Below are 19,050 nucleotides of genomic sequence, written 5' to 3'. Positions count from 1 at the left end.
CCTCTGGATAGCTTCTACTGCAGGGAGGGACCCAGGCGTCCGGGTCCCCCCCCTCCCCCCCCACGCCAGGGGGCTGCAGCCCTCCGTCCCTCCTTCTCCAAGGAAGGACCCAGGCGTCCGGGCCCCCACCCCTAACTCCCCCCTCTAGGTGGCTCTAGACACCTCCCACCTGGGAAGGGACCCAGGTGTCCGGCCCCCCCCCCCCCCCCGGGACCTTCTCCCCTCCTCCCTGTGAAGGGACCCAGGTGTCCGGGTCCTCCCCATCCACCCCCCCTCCTCCCTGGGAAGGGGCCCAGGTGTCCCCACACGTGTGACGAGTTGGCCGGGGCTCAGGGCCCAGCTGGGCCCTTCCTGGCTGGGGGGGGGGGGGGGGGGAATTGAGGCCACGGCCTTTGGGGAAACTGAGGCACCGGGGAGGGGAGGGGGAGTTGGGGGAGGGAGGTGCCAGCGCAGGCCCCTCCCCTTATTTGCATATTAATGAGGGCCCTGAAGCCACGCCCCCCTGTGCTGGTGCAGGGGGAGGAGGGGCCACGCTCAGCAACCGGCAGCGGTATCCTGGCAACAGGCCCTGGCAACCGTCTCCCACCCGTATCCTGGCAACCGTCTCCCACCTGTATCCTGGCAACCGGCCCTGGTAACAGCCTCCCGCCTGGATCCCAGCAACCGTCTCCCACCCGCATCCTAGCGACGGGGGCCCCAGCTCCCACCTCCCACCCACGGCCTGGGGGGGGGTCGTGGAGGGCTTCTGGGGGGGGTCAGCGGGGTCCAGGGGGGCGTGGGGGGGGGTGGGCTGATCCACGAGGGGGGTCCTGGCACATGGTTCCTGCTGCTGAAGCTAAGCAGGGTCTGCCCCATCCCGGGCCTGGATGGGATCCCTCGGCCCGGGGTGGGGGGGGTCTCCGCTTGGGAAGCTAAGCAGGGTCCGCCCCGTCCTGGGCCCGGATGGGATCCCTCTGCTCCCCACACCCTGGCGAGGTAGGGGTGGGTCCCTGCTTGGGAAGCTAAGCAGGGTCTGCCCCGCACCGGGCCTGGATGGGAGACCGGCTGCTTCTTTTGCCGCCTCGAGGCCTAGCTCCGATAACCCCCTAATCAGTGCTCATTACCGCCACGGTTAATTAATTAGCATAACTCCGCCCCCCCTTGCTAGCACCGAGGCCTCATTAACATGCTAATGAGCTCATTTGCATGGCAGCCCCCCACCCCCCGGGGCACGGACAGGCCGGAGCCCGCTGCGGTTCACACACAAAAGGTTTAATCGCCCCCAGGGGCGGGGGGGCCCCGCGGGCCTGGGGGGGGGGGGCACAGGTTTTTAATGTAAAAACTTGTGTTAAACACTGCGACGGGCCCGGCGGGGAGGGGGGGGGGGCTCCGGGCGGCGGTGGCTGGTGGGGGCGGGGCGGGGGGGGGGCTGGGTGCTGGGGCGAGGAGGGGGTGGATGGGTGCAGGGGCAACTGGGGGGGAGAGGGCAGATGGGTGGGGGCAGATGGGTGCAGGGGCAACTGGGGGAGGGGGGATGGGTGCAGGGGGCACCTGGGGGGTGCAGGGTGAAGCTCGGGTGGGGGGCAGAGTGCAGCTGGGGGGGGGGTCAGGGTGCAGATGGGTGCAGGGGCAGATGGAGGGGGCAGGTGGGTGCAGGGGGCACCTGGGGGGCAGAGGGCAGCTGGGGGGGGCAGGTGGGTGCAGGGGGCAGAGAGCAGCTGGGTGGGTGCAGGGACACCGGGGGGGGGGGCAGATGGGTGCAGGGGGCAGCTGGGGGGGTGCAGGGGGCACGTGGGGTGCAGTGGGCAGGTGGGTGCAGGGGCGGATGGAGGGGGCAGATGGGGGTGCAGGGGGCAACTGGGGTGCAGTGGGCAGGTGGGTGCAGGGGCAACTGGGGGGGCAGATGAGGGTGCAGGGGGCAGCTGTGGGGGGGCAGCTGGGTGCAGGGGCAGATAGGGGTGCAGGGGGCACCTGGGGGGGAGCAGAGGGCAGCTGGAGGGGGGGCAGATGGGTGCAGGGGGCAGCTAGGGTGGGGCGTTTTGGGGGGGGGGGGGCAGGGTGCCCGGGCCACCTTTGGGTGCCGAGTCCCCGCCGGGGTTATCCAGACCAGCCAGATAGGAGGCCCCGGAGCCCGGCCCGGCTGGCGGGCGCGGGGCAGCGTCCGTCCTCGTTAGCGCTAACGAACCGCCGCTCCGGCGGGCTGCGTAAGGCAGCCGCGGTTCTCGTGTCATCTGTGCATACGTGTCTGTGGCGGGTCCCGCGCCGGGCTGTCCGTCCGGCTGTCCGTCCGGCTGTCCTAAGGCACCGCGGCGGAAGAGCGAGCCGGGCCGCGCGCACCCGCGGGTGCCGGGGCGTGCACGCGCGTGGCGGGGCGCACGCGGCTCCCGGGGATTGCACACGTGTGTCAGGGTGCACGCGGGTCCTGGGGATTGCACACGCGTGGCGGGGCGCGTGGGGATCCTCGGGCATTGCACACGTGTGTCAGGGTGCACGCAGGTCCCGGGGATTGCACGCGCGTGTCGCGGTGCACGTGGGTCCCGGGCATCGCACACGCGTGGCGCACATGGGTCCTGGGCATTGCACACGCGTGTCGAGGTGCACACTCATCCTGGGTATAGCACACGTGTGGCGGGGTGCACGTGGATCCTCGGGCATTGCACACACGCGTGGCGGGTGCACACCGGTCCTGGTATAGCACACGTGTGGCGGGGTGCACGTGGATCCTCGGGCATTGCACACACGCGTGGCGGGTGCACACCGGTCCTGGGTATTGCACACGTGTGTTGGGGTGCATGTGGATCCCGGGGTCTGCACACACGTGTCGGGGTGCACGCGGATCCAGGGGATTGCGCACACGTGTCGGGGTGCACGCGGGTCCCTGGGTGCATACGGGTGCCCTGGGGTGGGGCACACGGGTGCCCCCGGGTGGGACCCGGGTGTCGGGGCACCCCAAGGTGCCAAGGGTGTGCACGGGTGCTGGGGGTGGCCAAGGCACCCGTGGGCACCCAGGAGTGCTGGGGTGCACCTGGGGGTGCCCGAGGCGCATGCAGGCACCGAAGGATGCACACGGGCACCCAGAGGTGCCACGGATGTGCACAAGCACCCAAGGGTGCCTGGCACGCACTCGTGCAGCCAACAGTGCCACGGATGCGCACAAGGACCCAGGGGTCCCCGACATGCACTCGTGCACCCAAGGGAGATGCACAAGCACCCCAGGGTGCCCAACAAGCCCTCGTGCACCCAAGAGAGCCATGGATGTGCACAAGCACCCAAGGGCGCCCAACAAGCACTTGTGCACATGAGGGAGCCACGGACACGCACAAGCACCCAGGGGTATGCACGAGCACCCAAGGGTGCCAGGGACATGCACAAGCACCCAGGGGCACCAAGGATGTTCACAAGCACCCAGGGGTGCCCGACAGGCGCTCGCGCCCCCGGGGGAGACGCCCGAGCACCCAGGGGTGCCGGGGCGGGCGCCCGCTCACACGGTGCTCTCGAGCATCCACTCGGTGCTGCCGAAGGCGGGCCGGCGGGGCGCGGGGGCCTCGAGGCGCCCGGCGGGGGCCCGCAGCCGCGTCCGGGCGCGCCGCGGGTAGCTGTGGCTGGGGAAGAGCCCGCGGGCGCCGTCGAAGGAGCGGCGCGGCCGCCCGGCGCCCGCCGCCGCGGCACCCAGGGGCGCAGCGCCCGCGGGTGCAACGCCCAGGGGTGCAACGCCCGCCGCTGCAACGCCCACGGGTGCAACGGCCGCCGCTGCGACACCCAGGGGTGCGACGCCCATGGGCGCGACGCCCGCCGCCGGTGCAGCGCCCGCCGCCGGTGCAGCGCCCGCCGCGGCTTCGGGCGCCGCCGCGGCGCCGGGCGGCTCTTCCTCGCCGTCCAGCCCGGCCTCCACGTCGTCGAGGCGCCCAGCACCCGGCGCCCGGGTGCCGTTGGTCTGGGAGCAGACGCTGTGCACGGCGGCGGCGGTGCCGGATGGGTGCCGGCGGGCGCCGGCCGCCTTGTAGCGCACGGTGAGGATGAGGATGAAGACGAGGACGGAGGCGGCGATGGCGCCGCCGATGACGATGATGATGGTGCCGCCCAGGAAGTGGGGGCGGGCGGCGGGGCAGCGGGGGCCGCCGGCGGCCGTGGCGAAGCGCACGCAGCCCACGGCCCGCGCCGCCGGCAGCGCCGTCACGCCGTCCTCGTACACCGCCAGCACGCACAGGTCGTACTCGCGGCCCGCCGCCAGGTCCGTCACCACGAAGGTCTTGCTGGACGACGGGATCATCCTGCCGGGGGGGAAGAGGGGGGAGATGGGTGGGGGGGGGGGGGTCAGTGGGGCGCAGGGTGGGGCACGGAGCGTGCGCTGCCGCGTCGCACGTGCTGGTGCAATGCATTGCACACTCGTGCAATGCAGCAAGTTGTGCGCGCTGGTGCGATGCATTGGTGCGCGGATGCTCGTGCAATGCACCAGGTTGTGCATGCTGGTGCAATGCACCGAGTTGTGCGCGCTGGTGCGGTGCATTGGTGCGCGGATGCTCGTGCAATGCACCAGGTTGTGCATGCTGGTGCAACGCACCGAGTTGTGCGCGCTGGTGCGATGCATTGGTGCGCGGATGCTCGTGTAATGCACCAGGTTGTGCATGCTGGTGCAATGCACCAGGTTGTCCATGATGGTGCAGTGCACCAGGGTCATGTGTGCTGGTGCAGCACACCGGCTTGTGCAATGCATTGGCTCACGCGTGCTCACACACTGCATCAGGGCGTGCATGCTGGTACAACGCACGGACGCGCACACAGCAGTGCAATGTTGCAGCTCACACGGTGGTGTAAGGTGCTGGCTTGCACGGACTGGTGCAATGCACAGACTTGCACGTGGCGGGGCAAGGCGTGCACTTGCACACGGCGCTGTGGTGCGCAGACTCGCACGCGGTGGTGCAACGTGTGGGCTTGCACACGGCGCTGCAGCGTCCCAGCTCGTGTGCGGTGGTGCAACGCACTGGATTGCACGTGTTGGTGCAACGCACGGCCTTGCACGTGTAGGTGCAACGTCCCTGCTCGCAGGTGGCACTCGCGTGCAGCGGAGCGACGCGGGGGCTCGCGCACGGCGGTGCAACGCCCCAGCTTGCACACGGAGCTGCGACGCGCCGCCTCACCCGCAGCGTGCGATGCCCTGGCCCACGTGCACCCGCCACACACCAGCGTGCAGCGCCGGGCGCAGGCGTGTGTGCCCCGTTGTGCAACGCCACGTGTGCAGCACTGCGTCACCGTGCAATGCTGCGCGCCCGTCGAGCGCTGCAGTGCAACGCCCTGCAGCCCCGTGCACCGCTGTGCACGCCCGTGCAGGGCTGTGCACCCCTGTGCAACGCTGTGCACCCCTGTGCAACGCCGCGCACCTGCTTGCAGCACTGTGCATTGGTGTGCAATGCTGTGCACCCCTGTGCAACGCTGCGCACCCCTGTGCAACGCCGTGCACCCACTTGTAGGATTGTGCACTGCTGTGCAATGCCGTGCACCCGCTTGCAGCACTGTGCACAGTTGTGCAACGCTGCGCAGCCCTGTGCAACGCCGTGCACCCACTTGCAGTACTGTGCTCTGGTGTGCAATGCTGTGCACTGCTGTGCAACGCTGCGCACCCCTGTGCAACGCCGTGCAGCTGCTTGTAGGATTGTGCACCGCTGTGCAACGCTGTGCACCCGCTTGCAGCACTGTGCACCGGTGTGCAATGCTGTGCACCGGTGTGCAATGCCACACACCCCTGTGCAACGCTGCGCACCTGCTTGCAGCACTGTGCACTGGTGTGCAATGCTGTGCACCCCCGTGCAATGCTGTGCACCCGCTTGTAGCACTGTGCACTGGTGTGCAATGCTGTGCACCCCCATGCAATGCTGCGCACCCCCGTGCAACGCCGTGCACCCGCTTGCAGCACCGTGCACTGGTGTGCAATGCTGCGCACCCCCGTGCAACGCCGTGCACCCGCTTGCAGCACCGTGCACTGGTGTGCAATGCTGTGCACCCCCATGCAACGCCGTGCACCCGCTTGCAGCACCGTGCACTGGTGCGCAACGCTGCGCACCGCTGTGCAACGCCGTGCACCCGCTTGCAGCACCGTGCACCGGTGCGCACCACCGTGCAACCCCCGGCAGCACGGTGCCGGGACGTGCAGCGCCGTGCACCACCCGCCGGCACCGCCGCGCACCCTCCGCCCAGCACCGTGCCCGGCCGTGCAACGCCGCGCAGCCCCGCGCCGCCGCCGCGCTCACCGGTAGACGAGGCTGTCGTCCAGGGAGCTGTTGTACTGGATCTGGTACATGCGGACGCCGGGCACGTGGCGCTGGGCGGGCCAGCGGATGCGGGCCGAGGAGGCGGTGAGCTCGGCGGCCACGACGCGCCGCTGCCCGGGCGGCCGGCTATCGTTGCCGGCGCGGCGGCGGCGTGGGCGCGCGCCATGTCGGAGGGGCTGGCGGCGGGCGGCGGGCGGGCGGCGGGCAGCGGCAGCGGCAGCACGGCCAGGGCCACGGGAGCGGCGGCCTCGCCGGCGGCGTTGGAGGCCACGCAGGTGAAAGCGCCGTGGTCGCCCAGCGTGGCGGCGCGCAGCTCCAGGGTGCCGTCGGGCCGCAGCGCCCGGCGGGTGCCGTTGCGCACGGGGCTGCCGTCGGGCGCCAACCAGCGCAACGCCGGCGGCGGGTCGCCGGCAGCCGCGCAGCCCACGCTCACCGCCTGGCCCTGCAGCACGGCGCCGGCGCTTGCTCGAGCCCGCGTGATCGAAGGCGCTTGGCAAACGAATTCCTCCTCCGGCACAGCCCAAAGTGGCCGGTCGGCCAAACGCGCCGGCGTGGCGCACGTCTCCAAACCGGCGCCGGCGCCGGCGGGCGCCCGGCGCCGTAACCACAGCAGCTCGCAGTTGCAATGCAACGGGTTGCCGCCGAGCGCCAAGCTGAGCCGCGCCGGGCGTCCGCCGCCTCCGCCGCCGCCGCCCGCCACCATCACCATCACCGCCGATGATGCCGCCGGCGCCGCCGGGCTCCGGCAACGTGCGCAAGCGGTTGGCGGTGACGTCGAGACGCGCCAGCTTGGGCAGGCGGGCGAGCGCGCCGGGCGCCACGCGCTCCAGCAGGTTGTGGTCGAGCGTGAGCGTGTTGAGGCTGGCCATGGCGCCGATGGCTTCCAGGGCACCGTGGCCAAGTTGTTGTAGGACAGGTCCAGGTCCTCCACGGTGGCCACGAAGGACTCGAAAGCGGCCGCCTCGATGCGACCCAGCTGGTTGTTGGCCAGGATGAGGCGGCGGAGGCTGGCCAAGCCGCGCAGCTGCGCGCCGCCCAGCGCCAGCAGCCGGTTGCCGTCGAGGTGGAGGGCGCGGAGGGCGCGCAGGTCGGCGAAGGCGCCCGGCGCCACGTGGCTGATGGTGTTGCGGGACAACGTGAGGTGCACCAAGCTGGTCATGTTGGCGAAGAAATCGAGCCGGCGGACGGCGGCGATGAAGTTGTCGGTGAGGCGGAGCTCCACGGTGCGCCGGTCGATGGCGGGAGGCACGAAGAGGAGCCCCGTCTTGGCGCAGAGCAGCGTCGGGTTGGGAGCGGCCGCCGGGCAGATGCAGCGGCCCGGGCAGCGGGCTTGCGCCTGCGGCCGAGCCACGGCGCCCAAGCACCACCAGCGAAACCAGCAGCTTGGCCATGGCGCCTCGCGGTGCCGCCGCCGCCGCCGCCGCCGCCGCCGCCGCCGCCGCCCGCCCCGGCGCTGCGGGACGGAGGCACAACGGCGGCGTCGGGGCGCGGGGCAGGCGGGACGGCGGGCGCCGCGGCGCGGCGGGGCGGCGGGACGGGGCGGGCGACGGGCGCGGGGCGGCGGGAGGGCGGGCGCCGCGGCGCGGCGGGACGGGGCGCGGGGCGGCGGGACGGGGCGGGGGGTGGCGCGATGGGGTGGGCGACGGGTGCGGGGCAGCGGGACGGCGGGTGCCGCGGCGCGGCGGGGCGGCAGGACGGGGCGCTGGGCGGCGCGATGGGGTGGCGGGACGGGGCGGGCGACGGGCGCGGGGCGGCGGGATGGGGCACGGGGTGGCGGGAGGGCAGGCGCCGCGGCGCAGCAGGGTGGCGGGACGGGGCGCGGGGCGGCAGGACGGGGCGGGCGACGGGTGTGGGGCAGCGGGACGGTGGGCGCCGTGGCGCGGCGGGGCGGTGGGACGGGGCGCGGGGGCCGGCGCGATGGGGCGGCGGGACGGGGCGGGCGACGGGCCCGGGGCGGCGGGACGGGGCGCGGGGCGGCGGGACGGCGGGCGCCGCGGCGCGGCGGGGCGGCGGGACGGGGCGCGGGGCGTCAGGACGGGGCGGGCGACGGGCGTGGGCGGCGGGACGGTGGGCGCCGCATCGGGGTGGGGTGGCGGGACGGGACGCGGGGCGGCGGGGACGGGGCGACAGGCGCGGGGCGGCGGGACGGCGGGACGGGACGCGGGGTGGCGCGATGGGGCGGCGGGACGGGGCGGGCGACGGGCGCGGGGCGGCGGGAGGGCGGGCGCCGCGGCGGGGTGGGGCGGCGGGACGGGCGCGGGGCGGCGGGATGGGGCGGGCGACGGGCGCGGGGCGGCGGGACGGTGGGGCGACAGGGCGGGTGATGGGCGCGGGCGGCGGGACAGCGGGCCGGGACGCAGGACGGGGCGGCGGGACGGGGCGGGCGATGGGCGCAGGGCGGCGGGATGGGCGCGCGGGCCGGTGGGTGCTGCGGCGGGGCGGCGGGCACCGCGGCGCGGCGGGGCGGCGGGGCAGGGCGGGACGCGGGGCGGCGGGCGCGGGGCGACGGGCGCGGGGCGGCGGGACGCGGGGTGACGGGCGCGGGGCGGCGGGGCGGGGCGGCGCGCGCGCGGCGCTGCACGTTGCAACGGGGCGGGTGACGAGCGCGGCGCGTTGTAGCGGGGCGGGTGACGGGGCGGGTGACACGTGGCACGGCGGGGCGGGACGCGGGGCGACGGGGCGGGCGGCACGCACAGCGCTGCACGTTGCAACGGGGCGGGTGACGAGCGTGGCGCGTTGTAGCGGGGCGGGTGACGGGGCGGGTGACGGGGGCGGTGACACGTGGCACGGCGGGGCGGGACGCGGGGCGGGCGGGGCGCGGGGCGGCGGGGCGGGGCGACGCGCACGGCGCTGCACGTTGCAACGGGGCGGGGTGACGAGCGCGGCGCGTTGTAGCGGGGCGGGTGACACAGCGTGTGCGAGGCGTGTGCGAGGGCGTGTGCGAGGCGTGTGCGAGGCGTGTGCGAGGCGTGTCCCCCCCCCCCCGCACCTACCCGTGCTCAGGGCTCCATGGTGCTGCCGGGCGCCACCGCCGCCTCCGGTGCCTGCGGGGAAGGAGGGTGCTGAGCCACTGCGCCCACCAGTATGGACCAGTATGGACCAGTATGCACCGGTATGCACCGGTATGGACCAGTATGGACCAGTATGGACCGGTATGGACCAGTATGCACTGGTATGGACCAGCAGCCTCCCCCGGACGCAACCGCACCCCCCAGCATGGACCAGGATGAACCAGCACCCCTAGGTGCACCAGCACCCACCAGGATGGACCAGTATGGACCAGTATGAACCAGCACCTCCAGGATGCACCAGCATGGACGAGCATGGACCAGCACCCCCAGGATGCACCAGCACGGACCAGTATGGACCAGCACCCCCAGAACACACCAGCACCCACCAGCGCAGACCAATACAGACCTGTACCCCATCAGCACCTGCAGTATGGACCAGTACCAACCAGGATGCACCAGCAGGCACCAATACAGACCAGTACCCACCAGTATGGCCCAACACTCACCAAGATGGACCAGTATGGCCCAAAATGACCTACTACCCACCAGTACGGCCTGTACCCACCAGTACCCACCAGTATGGCCCAATACCCACCTGTATGGACCAGTACCCACCAGTACAAAGCAGTATTAACCAGTACAAACCAGTACTAGTATGAGCCAGTACAACCCAGCACCACCCAGTATGGCCCAGTACAAGCTGGTGCAGCCAGGAAGTGCCCAGCACTTCCCACGATGGCCCAGTGCTGCCCAGTATGGCCTAGTACAGACCAGTATAACCCAATGTAACTTCATACGGCCCAGTACAACACAGTATGATCCAACACAGGACCAGTACAGCTCTGCGCTGCCTAGTACAGCCAGTATGACCCAGTATGGCCCAGTACAAGCCCGAACAGGACAGTAGAGACCAGTATAACCCAGTACAGCCCACAACACTACTATACAACCCAGTACAGCCCAGTATGGCCCACTATAACCCCAAACAGACCAATGTGGCCCAGTAGAACCCAGTACAAACCAATACAGCCCAGTATGGTCCAGTACAGCCCACTATGGTCTGGTACAACCAGTACAACCCAGTGTAGCCCAATACAGAGCAGTATAACCCAATATAACCCAGTATGGCCCAGCACAGCCCAGTATAAGCCAGTATAGCCCTATGAGGCCCAGTACAATCCAGTGCAGCCCAGTATGGCCTAGCATGCCCCAGTACAGCCCAGTATTAACCAGTTTAGCCCAATACAACTCAGCCCAGCCCAGTGTGATCCAGTACAGCCCAGTATGGTTCAGCTCAGCCCCAGCTGTCCCAGTATGGCCCAGTACACCCCAGTATAGCCTTGCACAGCTGTGTACAACCCCATGAGGCCCAGTACAGCCCACTACAGTCCAGTGCAGAGCAGTACGAACTGGCTAAGCCAGTATAACCCAGCATAACCCAGTATGGTGCAGGACAGAGCAGTACGGCCCAGTACAACCTAGTACAACCTAGTACGGCCCCAAATGCTCCAGGGTAGCCCAGTACAGCCCAGTACAGCCCAGTACAGCCTGTCCCTGTGTCCCCTCCGTGGGTCCCCCTGCCCCCCCCGGTGCACACATGCACGCACACGAGCGTGCAAGATGCTGTAGTGTGCATATCCATACACACGTGTGTGCAAGCCCCCCATGGTGCGCACACCCGTGCACACCCCCACACTGTGCACACCCATGCACACACGTGTGCAAGCCCCCATAGCGCAATCACACATGGCTGCACATGTGTGCAAGCCCCCATAGTGCTCACAGCAATGCACACGTGTGTGCAAGCCCCTATAGCGCAATCACACATGCATGCACACATGTGTGCAAGCCCCATAGTGCGCACAGCAATGCACACACGTGTGCAAGCCCCCACAGTGCAATCACATGTGCATGCACACACCTGTGAAAGCCCCCAGACTGTGCACACCAATGCACACGCATGTGCAAGCCCCCATAGTGCAATCACACACGCATGCACACACGTGTGCAAGCCCCATAGTGCGGCACATCCATGCACACGCTTGTGCAAGCCCCCATAGCACAATCACACACTCATGCACGTGTGTGCAAGCCCCCATAGCGTGCCACACTCAACACAAGCTTGTGCGAGCCCCCATAGTGCAATCACACATACATGCAAGCACCCATAGTGCGCACACCCATGCACACATGTGTGCAAGCCCCCCATAGCACAATCACACATGCATGCACACACATGTGCAAGCCCCCTTGGTGTGCACACACATGCACACTCTTGTGCAAGCCCCCACAGTGATATCAGACACACATGCACACACATGAGCAAGCTCCCATAGTGCTCACACCCATGCACAGGTGTGTGCAAGCCCCCATAGTGTGCACACCCATGCACACGCATGTGCAAGCCCCCATAGCGATATCAGACATGCACACACACATGTGAGCAAGCCCCCATAGTGTGCACACCCATGCACATGCGTGTGCAAGCCTCCACAGTTCACACATGCATGCACACAAGTGTGCAAGCCCATAGCGCAATCACACACCCATGCACACGTGCGTGCAAGCCCCATAGTGTGCATACCATGCACACGTGTGTGCAAGCCCATAGCGCACACACCCATGCACACGCGTGTGCAGGCCCCCATAGTGCAATCACACACCCATGCACACGCGCGTGCAAGCCCCCACAGTGCGCACACCCATGCACACGCGTGTGCAGGCCCCCATAGCACAATCACACATGCATGCACACACATGTGCAAGCCCCCTTGGTGTGCACACGCATGCACACTCTTGTGCAAGCCCCCATAGTGATATCAGACGTGCATGCACACACATGAGCAAGCTCCCATAGTGCTCACACCCATGCACAGGTGTGTGCAAGCCCCCATAGCGATATCAGACATGCAGGCACACACGTGAGCAAGCCCCCATAGTGTGCACACCCATGCACATGCGTGTGCAAGCCTCCACAGTTCACACATGCATGCACACAAGTGTGCAAGCCCATAGCGCAATCACACACCCATGCACACGTGCGTGCAAGCCCCCATAGTGTGCATACCCATGCACACGTGTGTGCAAGTCATAGCGCACACACCCATGCACACGCGTGTGCAGGCCCCCATAGTGCAATCACACACCCATGCACACGCGCGTGCAAGCCCCCATAGTGCGCACACCCATGCACACGCGCATGCAAGCCCCCACAGTGCGCACACACCCGTGCACACGCGTGTGCAAGCCCCCATAGCGCAATCACACACGCACAGCTCCCCCCACGCCCTCCCCAACCCGTGTGTCGCAGCACGGGGGGGGGGTCCCGGTGCCCCCCCCAGCATCTGCCCCCCTCCCCCCCCCCCGGTAACCGGTCCTGCCCCCCCCCCCGGTAACTGCCCCCCCCCCAGATCTACCGCCCCTCCCCCCGCATCCCGGTTCCCCCCCCCGGTAACTGCCCCCCCTCCCCACTTACCGCCCCCCCCAAATCTGCCCCCTCCCCCGGTCCAGGCCCCCCCCCCGCATCCCGGTCCCCCCCCGGTAACCGGGTCCCCCCCCCCCCCCGGTGCCCGGTACCTGGGGGGGGCTCAGCCCCCGGCCGCTCCCATGGCGGCTCCGCGGGCCGCTGCCGGGGGGCGCGGGGCGGGGGGGGGGCGGCGCGGAGTCGGGGGGGGCCCCGGGGCCCGGTCAGGCCTCGCCGCGCCGGGGGCCCATGGGCGGCGGAGCGGGGGGGGGGCGGGGGGGGGCGGCGACGTCGGTACGGGATGCGGCGGGAGGCAGCGGTGGGGGGCGGGGGGGGCCCGAGAACCGGGATGGGCTGGGGGGGGGGGATCGGGATTGGGGAGGGGGAACTGGGATTGGCGGGAGGGCCGGGATGGAGACGGCGGGGGGGGGGGCCGGGATTGGGGGGGGGGGGCGGGGGGACCGGGATGCACCGGGATGCGGGAGGTACCGGGATGCTGGGGGGGGGGGTAGGACCAGGACACCGGGATGCTGGGGGGGGGGGGGGTCGGGATACCGGGATGCCGGGATGCGGGGCGGGGGCCGGGGGGGGGGACGCTGGGCCCGGGGGGGGGGGCGCCGGCCGGGCTGGACCGGGCCGGGCCGGACCGGGCCGGGCCGGGCTGGGAGGGGTGGGGGGGGGGGCGGCAGCGGCGCGCAGGCCGCTGCTCGCCGCTCCGGAGCCCGCAGAGCCGCCGGGGCGGGGCGGGGCGGGGCGGGGGGCGGGGCCACGCGCGAGGGGGGGGGGGGGCGGAGTCGCCTTGGAGGGGGCGGGGCGGAAAGGGCGGGGCGGGGCCACGCGCGAGGGGGTGGGGCGGAGGGGGCGGGGCCTCTGCGTGGGGCAGGAGCCTCCGGCCACCCCCCCCCTCCTCCATCCTTCCCTCCCTCCCTCCCTCCCTCCTTCTGTCCCTCCCTCCGTCTGTCCTTCCGTCCGTCCCTCCCTCCTTCCACCTTGCCATCCCACCGTCCCTCCCTCCGTGCCTCCCTCCGTTCCACCGCTCCTTCATTCATCCCATCATCCGTCCCTCCCTCCATCCGTCCCTCTGTCCATGTCCGTTGCTCCGTCCGTTCCTCTATCCCTGTGTCCGTGTCCATCCCTCCCTCCATCCCTCCATCCCTCCCTCCATCCCTCCATCCCTGTGCCTACGTCCATTCCTTCATCCATCCCTCCATCCCTCCATCCATGCCTGTGTCCGTGTCCATCCTCCATCCATCCCTCCATGCCTCCATCCATCCCTGTGTCCGTGCCCATCCCTCATCCATCCCTCCATCCATCCCTCCATCCATCCTCCATCCCTTCATCCATGCCTGTGTCCATCTCCATCCATCCCTCCATCCATCCCTCCATCCATCCCTCCATCCCTTCATCCATGCCTGTGTCCATGTCCATCCCTCCATCCATCCCTCCATCCATCCCTCCATCCCTTCATCCATGCCTGTGTCCATGTCCATCCCTCCATCCATCCCTCCATCCATCCCTCCATCCCTTCATCCATGCCTGTGTCCATCTCCATCCATCCCTCCATCCATCCCTCCATCCATCCTCCATCCCTTCATCCATGCCTGTGTCCATCTCCATCCATCCTTCCATCCATCCCTCCATCCATCCCTCCATCCCTTCATCCATGCTGTGTCCGTGCCCATCCCTCCATCCATCCCTCCATCCATCCCTCCATCCATCCCTCCATCCCTCCATCCATCCCTGTGTCCGTGCCATCCCTCCATCCATCCCTCCATCCATCCCTCCATCCATCCCTCCATCCCTTCATCCATGCCTGTGTCCATGTCCATCCCTCCATCCATCCCTCCATCCCTTCATCCATGCCTGTGTCCGTGTCCATCCTCATCCATCCCTCCATCCATCCCCCCATCCCTGCGCTTATGTCCATCCCTCCATCCATCTCTCCATCCCTCCATCCATGCCTGTGTCCGTGCCCATCCCTCCATCCCCCCATCCATCCCTCCATCATCCCTCCATGTGTCCGTGTCCGTCCCTCCATCCATCCGTCTGTCCACCCCGGGCCCGGCTCTCACCTACGGACCTCACTGCCCTCGGCCTGCTGGAGATGCTGGGGACACACTGGGGATGCTGGGGACACCCTGGGACGCCGGGGACATCAGGGACACACCGGGATTCTGGGGCTGTCGGGACACGCTGCCGATGTTGGGGACGCAGAGGGGGCACCAGGGACACGTTGGGGACCCTGGGGACACCTTGGGGGCTGTTGGGGACACCAGGGATACTTGGGGGATGACGGGGACCCCGGGGACCCCCTGAGGACATCAGGGACGACGGGGACGTTGGGGACACATTGAGACCCTGAGGACCTCGGGGACGTTGGGGACACGTTGGGACCCCTGGGGGGTGTTGGGGACACCGGGGACACGTTGGGGACGACGGCGAGGCCCCTGGAACGTCTGGGGGGGGGGGGGAGCGTCAGGGACGCGTTGGGGCCGTCGGGGCACCCTGGGGACCCCCCCGGGGGGACCCTGGGGACGTCGGGGACCCCCTGGAGCAGTAGAGCTAAGGGTAACTGGGGGGGCGGGGCCAAAACGAGGGGGCGGGGCCAAAACGAGGGGGGCGGGCCTAACGAGGGGGGCGGGGCCTAACGAGGGGGGCGGGGCCGGCGCGACACCCGCGGCTCCCTCGCCGCGCCCGACGTCGCCGCCCGCGCCCCCCGCGCTCCCATTGGCTGCGCCGCCGCCGACGGACACCGGCGCGGACCAATCGGAGGCGGGGGCGGGGCGGGCGGCGCGGGTTTGGCGGGGGGGGGGCCCCCCCGCTCTCCCCCGGCCGGAAGCGGCGCCCCCGAGCGCAGTCTGATTGGTTGGCGGGCGGCGGAAGGGGCGGGGCGCGCGCGGGTGCGCCGGCGCGCGCGCAGGCGCGGTGACGCGTGCGTGCGTGCCGTGCGCGCTGACGTTGCGCGGCGGCTACGGCGCCTCGGTGTGCGGCTGGCGGGGCCCGACGGGCCGCGGCGGCGGCGGTGAGTGCGGGGCCGCCCCGGGGAGCGCGCCGGGGCCGCGGCCGAGCCCCTCCGCGGCCGCGAGCCGCCCCCTCCGCGCCCGGGCCACCGGCCGGGCCCTCCCCTCGCCGCGCCGGGCCCGGGCCCGGGCCTGGGCCGGTTCCGCTCCCCTTCCGGTACCGGGCTCAGGCCAGCACCCTCCCCCCCCCCCCAACCCCCGGTTCTGAGCCCGGCCCCGCCCGTTCTCCGCGACCGCCCCGCTCCGGTACCGGGCTCCTCCCAGTATAGCGCCCGGTACGATCCTCCCCGCTAGCAACGACCCCGGTCCCTTTCCGGGACGGTCCCGGTTCCGGGACGATCCCGCCTCCCCCCGCCGGTTCTGGGGCGATCCGCCTCCCCCCCGGTCCCGGTTCTGGGGCGATCCCACCTCTCCCCCCCCCCCCCGGTCCCGGGGCGATCCCCCGCCTCCCCGGCCCTGTCCCGGTTCTGGGGCGATCCCGCCTCCCCCCGCCGGTCCCGGTTCTGGGGCGATCCCACCTCTCCCCCCCCCCCCCGGTCCCGGTTCCGGGGCGATCCCGCCTACCGCCCCCTCCCCCCCCGCGGGGCCGGGCCCGGTCCTCGTTCCCGCCGCCGGTACGGACAGCGAAGCTACCGGGGTCTCTACCCGTTCACCTCGACCCCCGTGGCGCCGCCACGCCCTCGCGGATCCCCCCCCCCCCCCGGCCAGGACCTTCGGGGACCCCCCCCGCCCCGAGACCCTTCGTCACACCGGGACCCTCACGGTCCGGGGATGCCCGGGACCCCCCCCCCCCCCCGCCCGGTGGGGCCCCGATGGCCCCTGCATCTCTCGGACCCCCTGGTTCCAGCCTCCCCCCCACCCCCCATATTCCCTAAGCCAGACCCCCACGGTCTCTGGACCCCCCCCCCCCGGCATCCCCTAGGCTGGACCCCCATGGTTGATGGAGCCCTCCCCCCCCATGCCCGCTGGGTGGGACCCTCGGGATGCCTGGGACCCCCACCGCCCCCCAGGCTGGGACCCCCCCCCTCCCGGTCCTGGGATGCCCAAGACCCCCCCCCCCCCCACATCCCGCAGGCTCAGCCTCCCCCGGTCCTGGGATGCCCGGGACCCCCAAGTCTCCTGGGCTGGGACCCCCCACAGTCCTGAGAGCCCCACGTCCCCCAGACTGACCCCCCCCCCCAGTCCTAGGATGCCCGTGACCCCCACGTTCCCCAGGTCGGGCCCCAAATCTGCTACCTCTGCCCCCCCCCCTCCCGGGGATCGGGGTGCTGCTGGGAGCCTCCACCAGCTCTGGGGCCAAGGGGCGGAGCCTGGCGCCATGGGGCTGAGCGGGGCCCCCCCACCCAGTCCCAGTAGCACTGAGGGGGCTGAACTGGGTCCACCAGATCATCCTGGATGTCCCCGGGGGGGGGCTGAACTGGGCCCCTAACACTGTCCCAGTTGCACTGAGGGGGCTGAACTGCCCCCCACCCAGTGTCAGTAGTGGGGGGGGGGGCTGAGCTGGGCCCCCCACCCGGTCCCAGTAGCACCAGGGAGCTGAACTGGGCCCCCGCCTAGTCCAAGTAGCACTGGGGGGGGGTGAGGGCTGAGCTGGGCCCCCCACCCGGTCCCAGTAGCACCAAGGAGCTGAACTGGGCCCCCGCCCAGTCCAAGTAGCACTGAGGGGGGTGAGGGCTGAGCTGGTCCCAGTAGTGCTGTGGGGGGGGGGGCTGAACTGGCCCCCCCGCCCAGCTGGTCCCGGCGGTGCCGTGACGCCGCCCCGTCTCCGTTCTCTCCGCAGGGATCTCCGGGGCTCTCCGGGGCCGCGCAGCGACGCCGGGGGGGGGACCCGGCCGGAGCCGCCCCCCCCACCGCCGCCTGCCCACCCCGCCTCGGGGGGGTGTGGGGGGTGGCCGCCCCTGCCGCCGCCGCTGAAGGATCCTCGCCCGGGCGCCGCGGAGCCCCGGGGCGTTGGGGTTGGGGCGGGGGGGGGACGCGCTGAGCCGCGGCCGGCCGCCGAGCCGAAACCATGTGAGCGGCGCCACGGCCGGGCCCCGCGTCGTCTCATCTTCCTCCTCCTCCTCCTCCTCCTCCTCCTCGCCGCCGCCACCCGCTCCCGCCGCCACCATGATGTTCCGGGACCAGGTGGGGATCCTGGCGGGGTGGTTCAAGGGCTGGAACGAGTGCGAGCAGACCGTGGCCCTGCTCTCGCTGCTCAAGCGCGTCACCCGCACCCAGGCCCGCTTCCTGCAGCTCTGCCTCGAGCACTCGCTGGCCGACTGCGCCGAGATCCACGTCCTCGAGGCCGAAGCCAACAGCGCCGGTGAGTCGCCCGGGCGCCCGACGCCTCCGGCTCCGCGGTCTTCCCTTCCTCGCCCTCGTCCCCGCGCGCCCGCGAAGAGGGAAAAGCGGAGCCCCCCCCCCCCCCCCCCCCCGCCGCCCGCGCTCCGACCCGGGGCGGTTTCCTCGGGGCTGTTTGCATTCCTGGCATTCCTGGAGCCGGGCCCGGGGGCTCGGGCGCCCTCTCCCCGGAGCCGCGCGGCTCCGCCGCTTCCTTCCTGCCGCGCCGGGGAGCCCCCGGCACCCGGCTCGCTTTTTCCCTGCCGGGAGAAAAGGTCGTTTTCCCCACCCCGCGACGACTTCGCCGTCGCTTCGCCCCCCCCCCCCCCCCGTTTCCCCCGGTTACTTTCCCGAGGGGAGAGGAGCTGCCGCGGTGCCCGGAGCAGGGGGTTGCGGCGCCGGGGCGGGAAGCTCTCAGCCGCCTCTCGCCCCCCCCCCCTCCCCTCTCGGCAGCCGTCATCAGCCAGTGGCCGCAGGAGCCGAAGGAGAAGGCGATTTCGCTGCTGCTCTCGCACCTGCCGCTGCTGCAGCCGGGCAACGCCGAGGCCAAGGCCGAGTACATGAAGCTGCTGCAGAAGGTGCTCGCTTACTCCATCGAGAGCAACGAGTTCGTGGAGGAGAGCCGGCAGCTGCTCTCCTACGCCCTCATCCACCCCGCCACCACCCTGGACGACCGCAACTCCCTGGCGCTGTGGCTCGGGCACCTGGAAGAGCGGCTGGCCGGCGCCTACGGCGCCCGCGGCCGCCCCGAGGCCGCTTTCCACTCGCGCCAGGGCTCCGACGAGTGGCAGGGCCCCGGCGAGGCCGCCCTGGGCGACCTGGGCGCCGGCTGGCAGGACAAAGCGCCCCGCGAGAACGGGCATTCGCCCTTCCACTCGGCCGGCGGCTCCGGGCCCGCCGCCGTCAACAGCCTCGGCGGCGGCAGCCCAGGTGAGCGGGGGGAAGCGGCCGGGGTTGGGGGGGGGGGGTGGGTGGGTGGGGTGGGGGCGGGG

At 71.1% G+C, this 19,050-nt stretch overlaps 2 protein-coding genes across 2 annotated transcripts in view; one reads left to right on the top strand and one right to left on the bottom strand.

Annotated features, from left to right (window-relative positions):
- Positions 1-3,460: 3,460 nt before the first annotated feature.
- Positions 3,461-7,636, bottom strand: LRFN1 (leucine rich repeat and fibronectin type III domain containing 1). The gene is given in 7 exon segments (XM_062598206.1): positions 3,461-3,612; positions 3,853-4,250; positions 6,225-6,391; positions 6,394-6,923; positions 6,982-7,128; positions 7,131-7,605; positions 7,607-7,636. Coding segments are annotated over 7 exon segments (1,899 nt in total).
- Positions 7,637-17,448: 9,812 nt separating this feature from the next.
- Positions 17,449-19,050, top strand: part of SAMD4B (sterile alpha motif domain containing 4B) — a 1,861-nt gene continuing 259 nt past the window's right edge. Inside the window, exons 1-2 of the mRNA XM_062598205.1 lie at positions 17,449-18,041; positions 18,512-18,988. Coding sequence (XP_062454189.1) covers positions 17,846-18,041; positions 18,512-18,988 — 673 coding nt within the window. The 5' untranslated portion in view covers positions 17,449-17,845. The remainder of the gene's footprint in view (positions 18,042-18,511; positions 18,989-19,050) is intronic.

Source organism: Rhea pennata, chromosome 32 (genome assembly GCF_028389875.1).
Source record: "Rhea pennata isolate bPtePen1 chromosome 32, bPtePen1.pri, whole genome shotgun sequence".
Classification (NCBI taxonomy): domain Eukaryota; kingdom Metazoa; phylum Chordata; class Aves; order Rheiformes; family Rheidae; genus Rhea; species Rhea pennata.
Note: the sequence above shows the minus strand (reverse complement) of the source record. Positions and strands in the feature narration are given on the sequence as shown.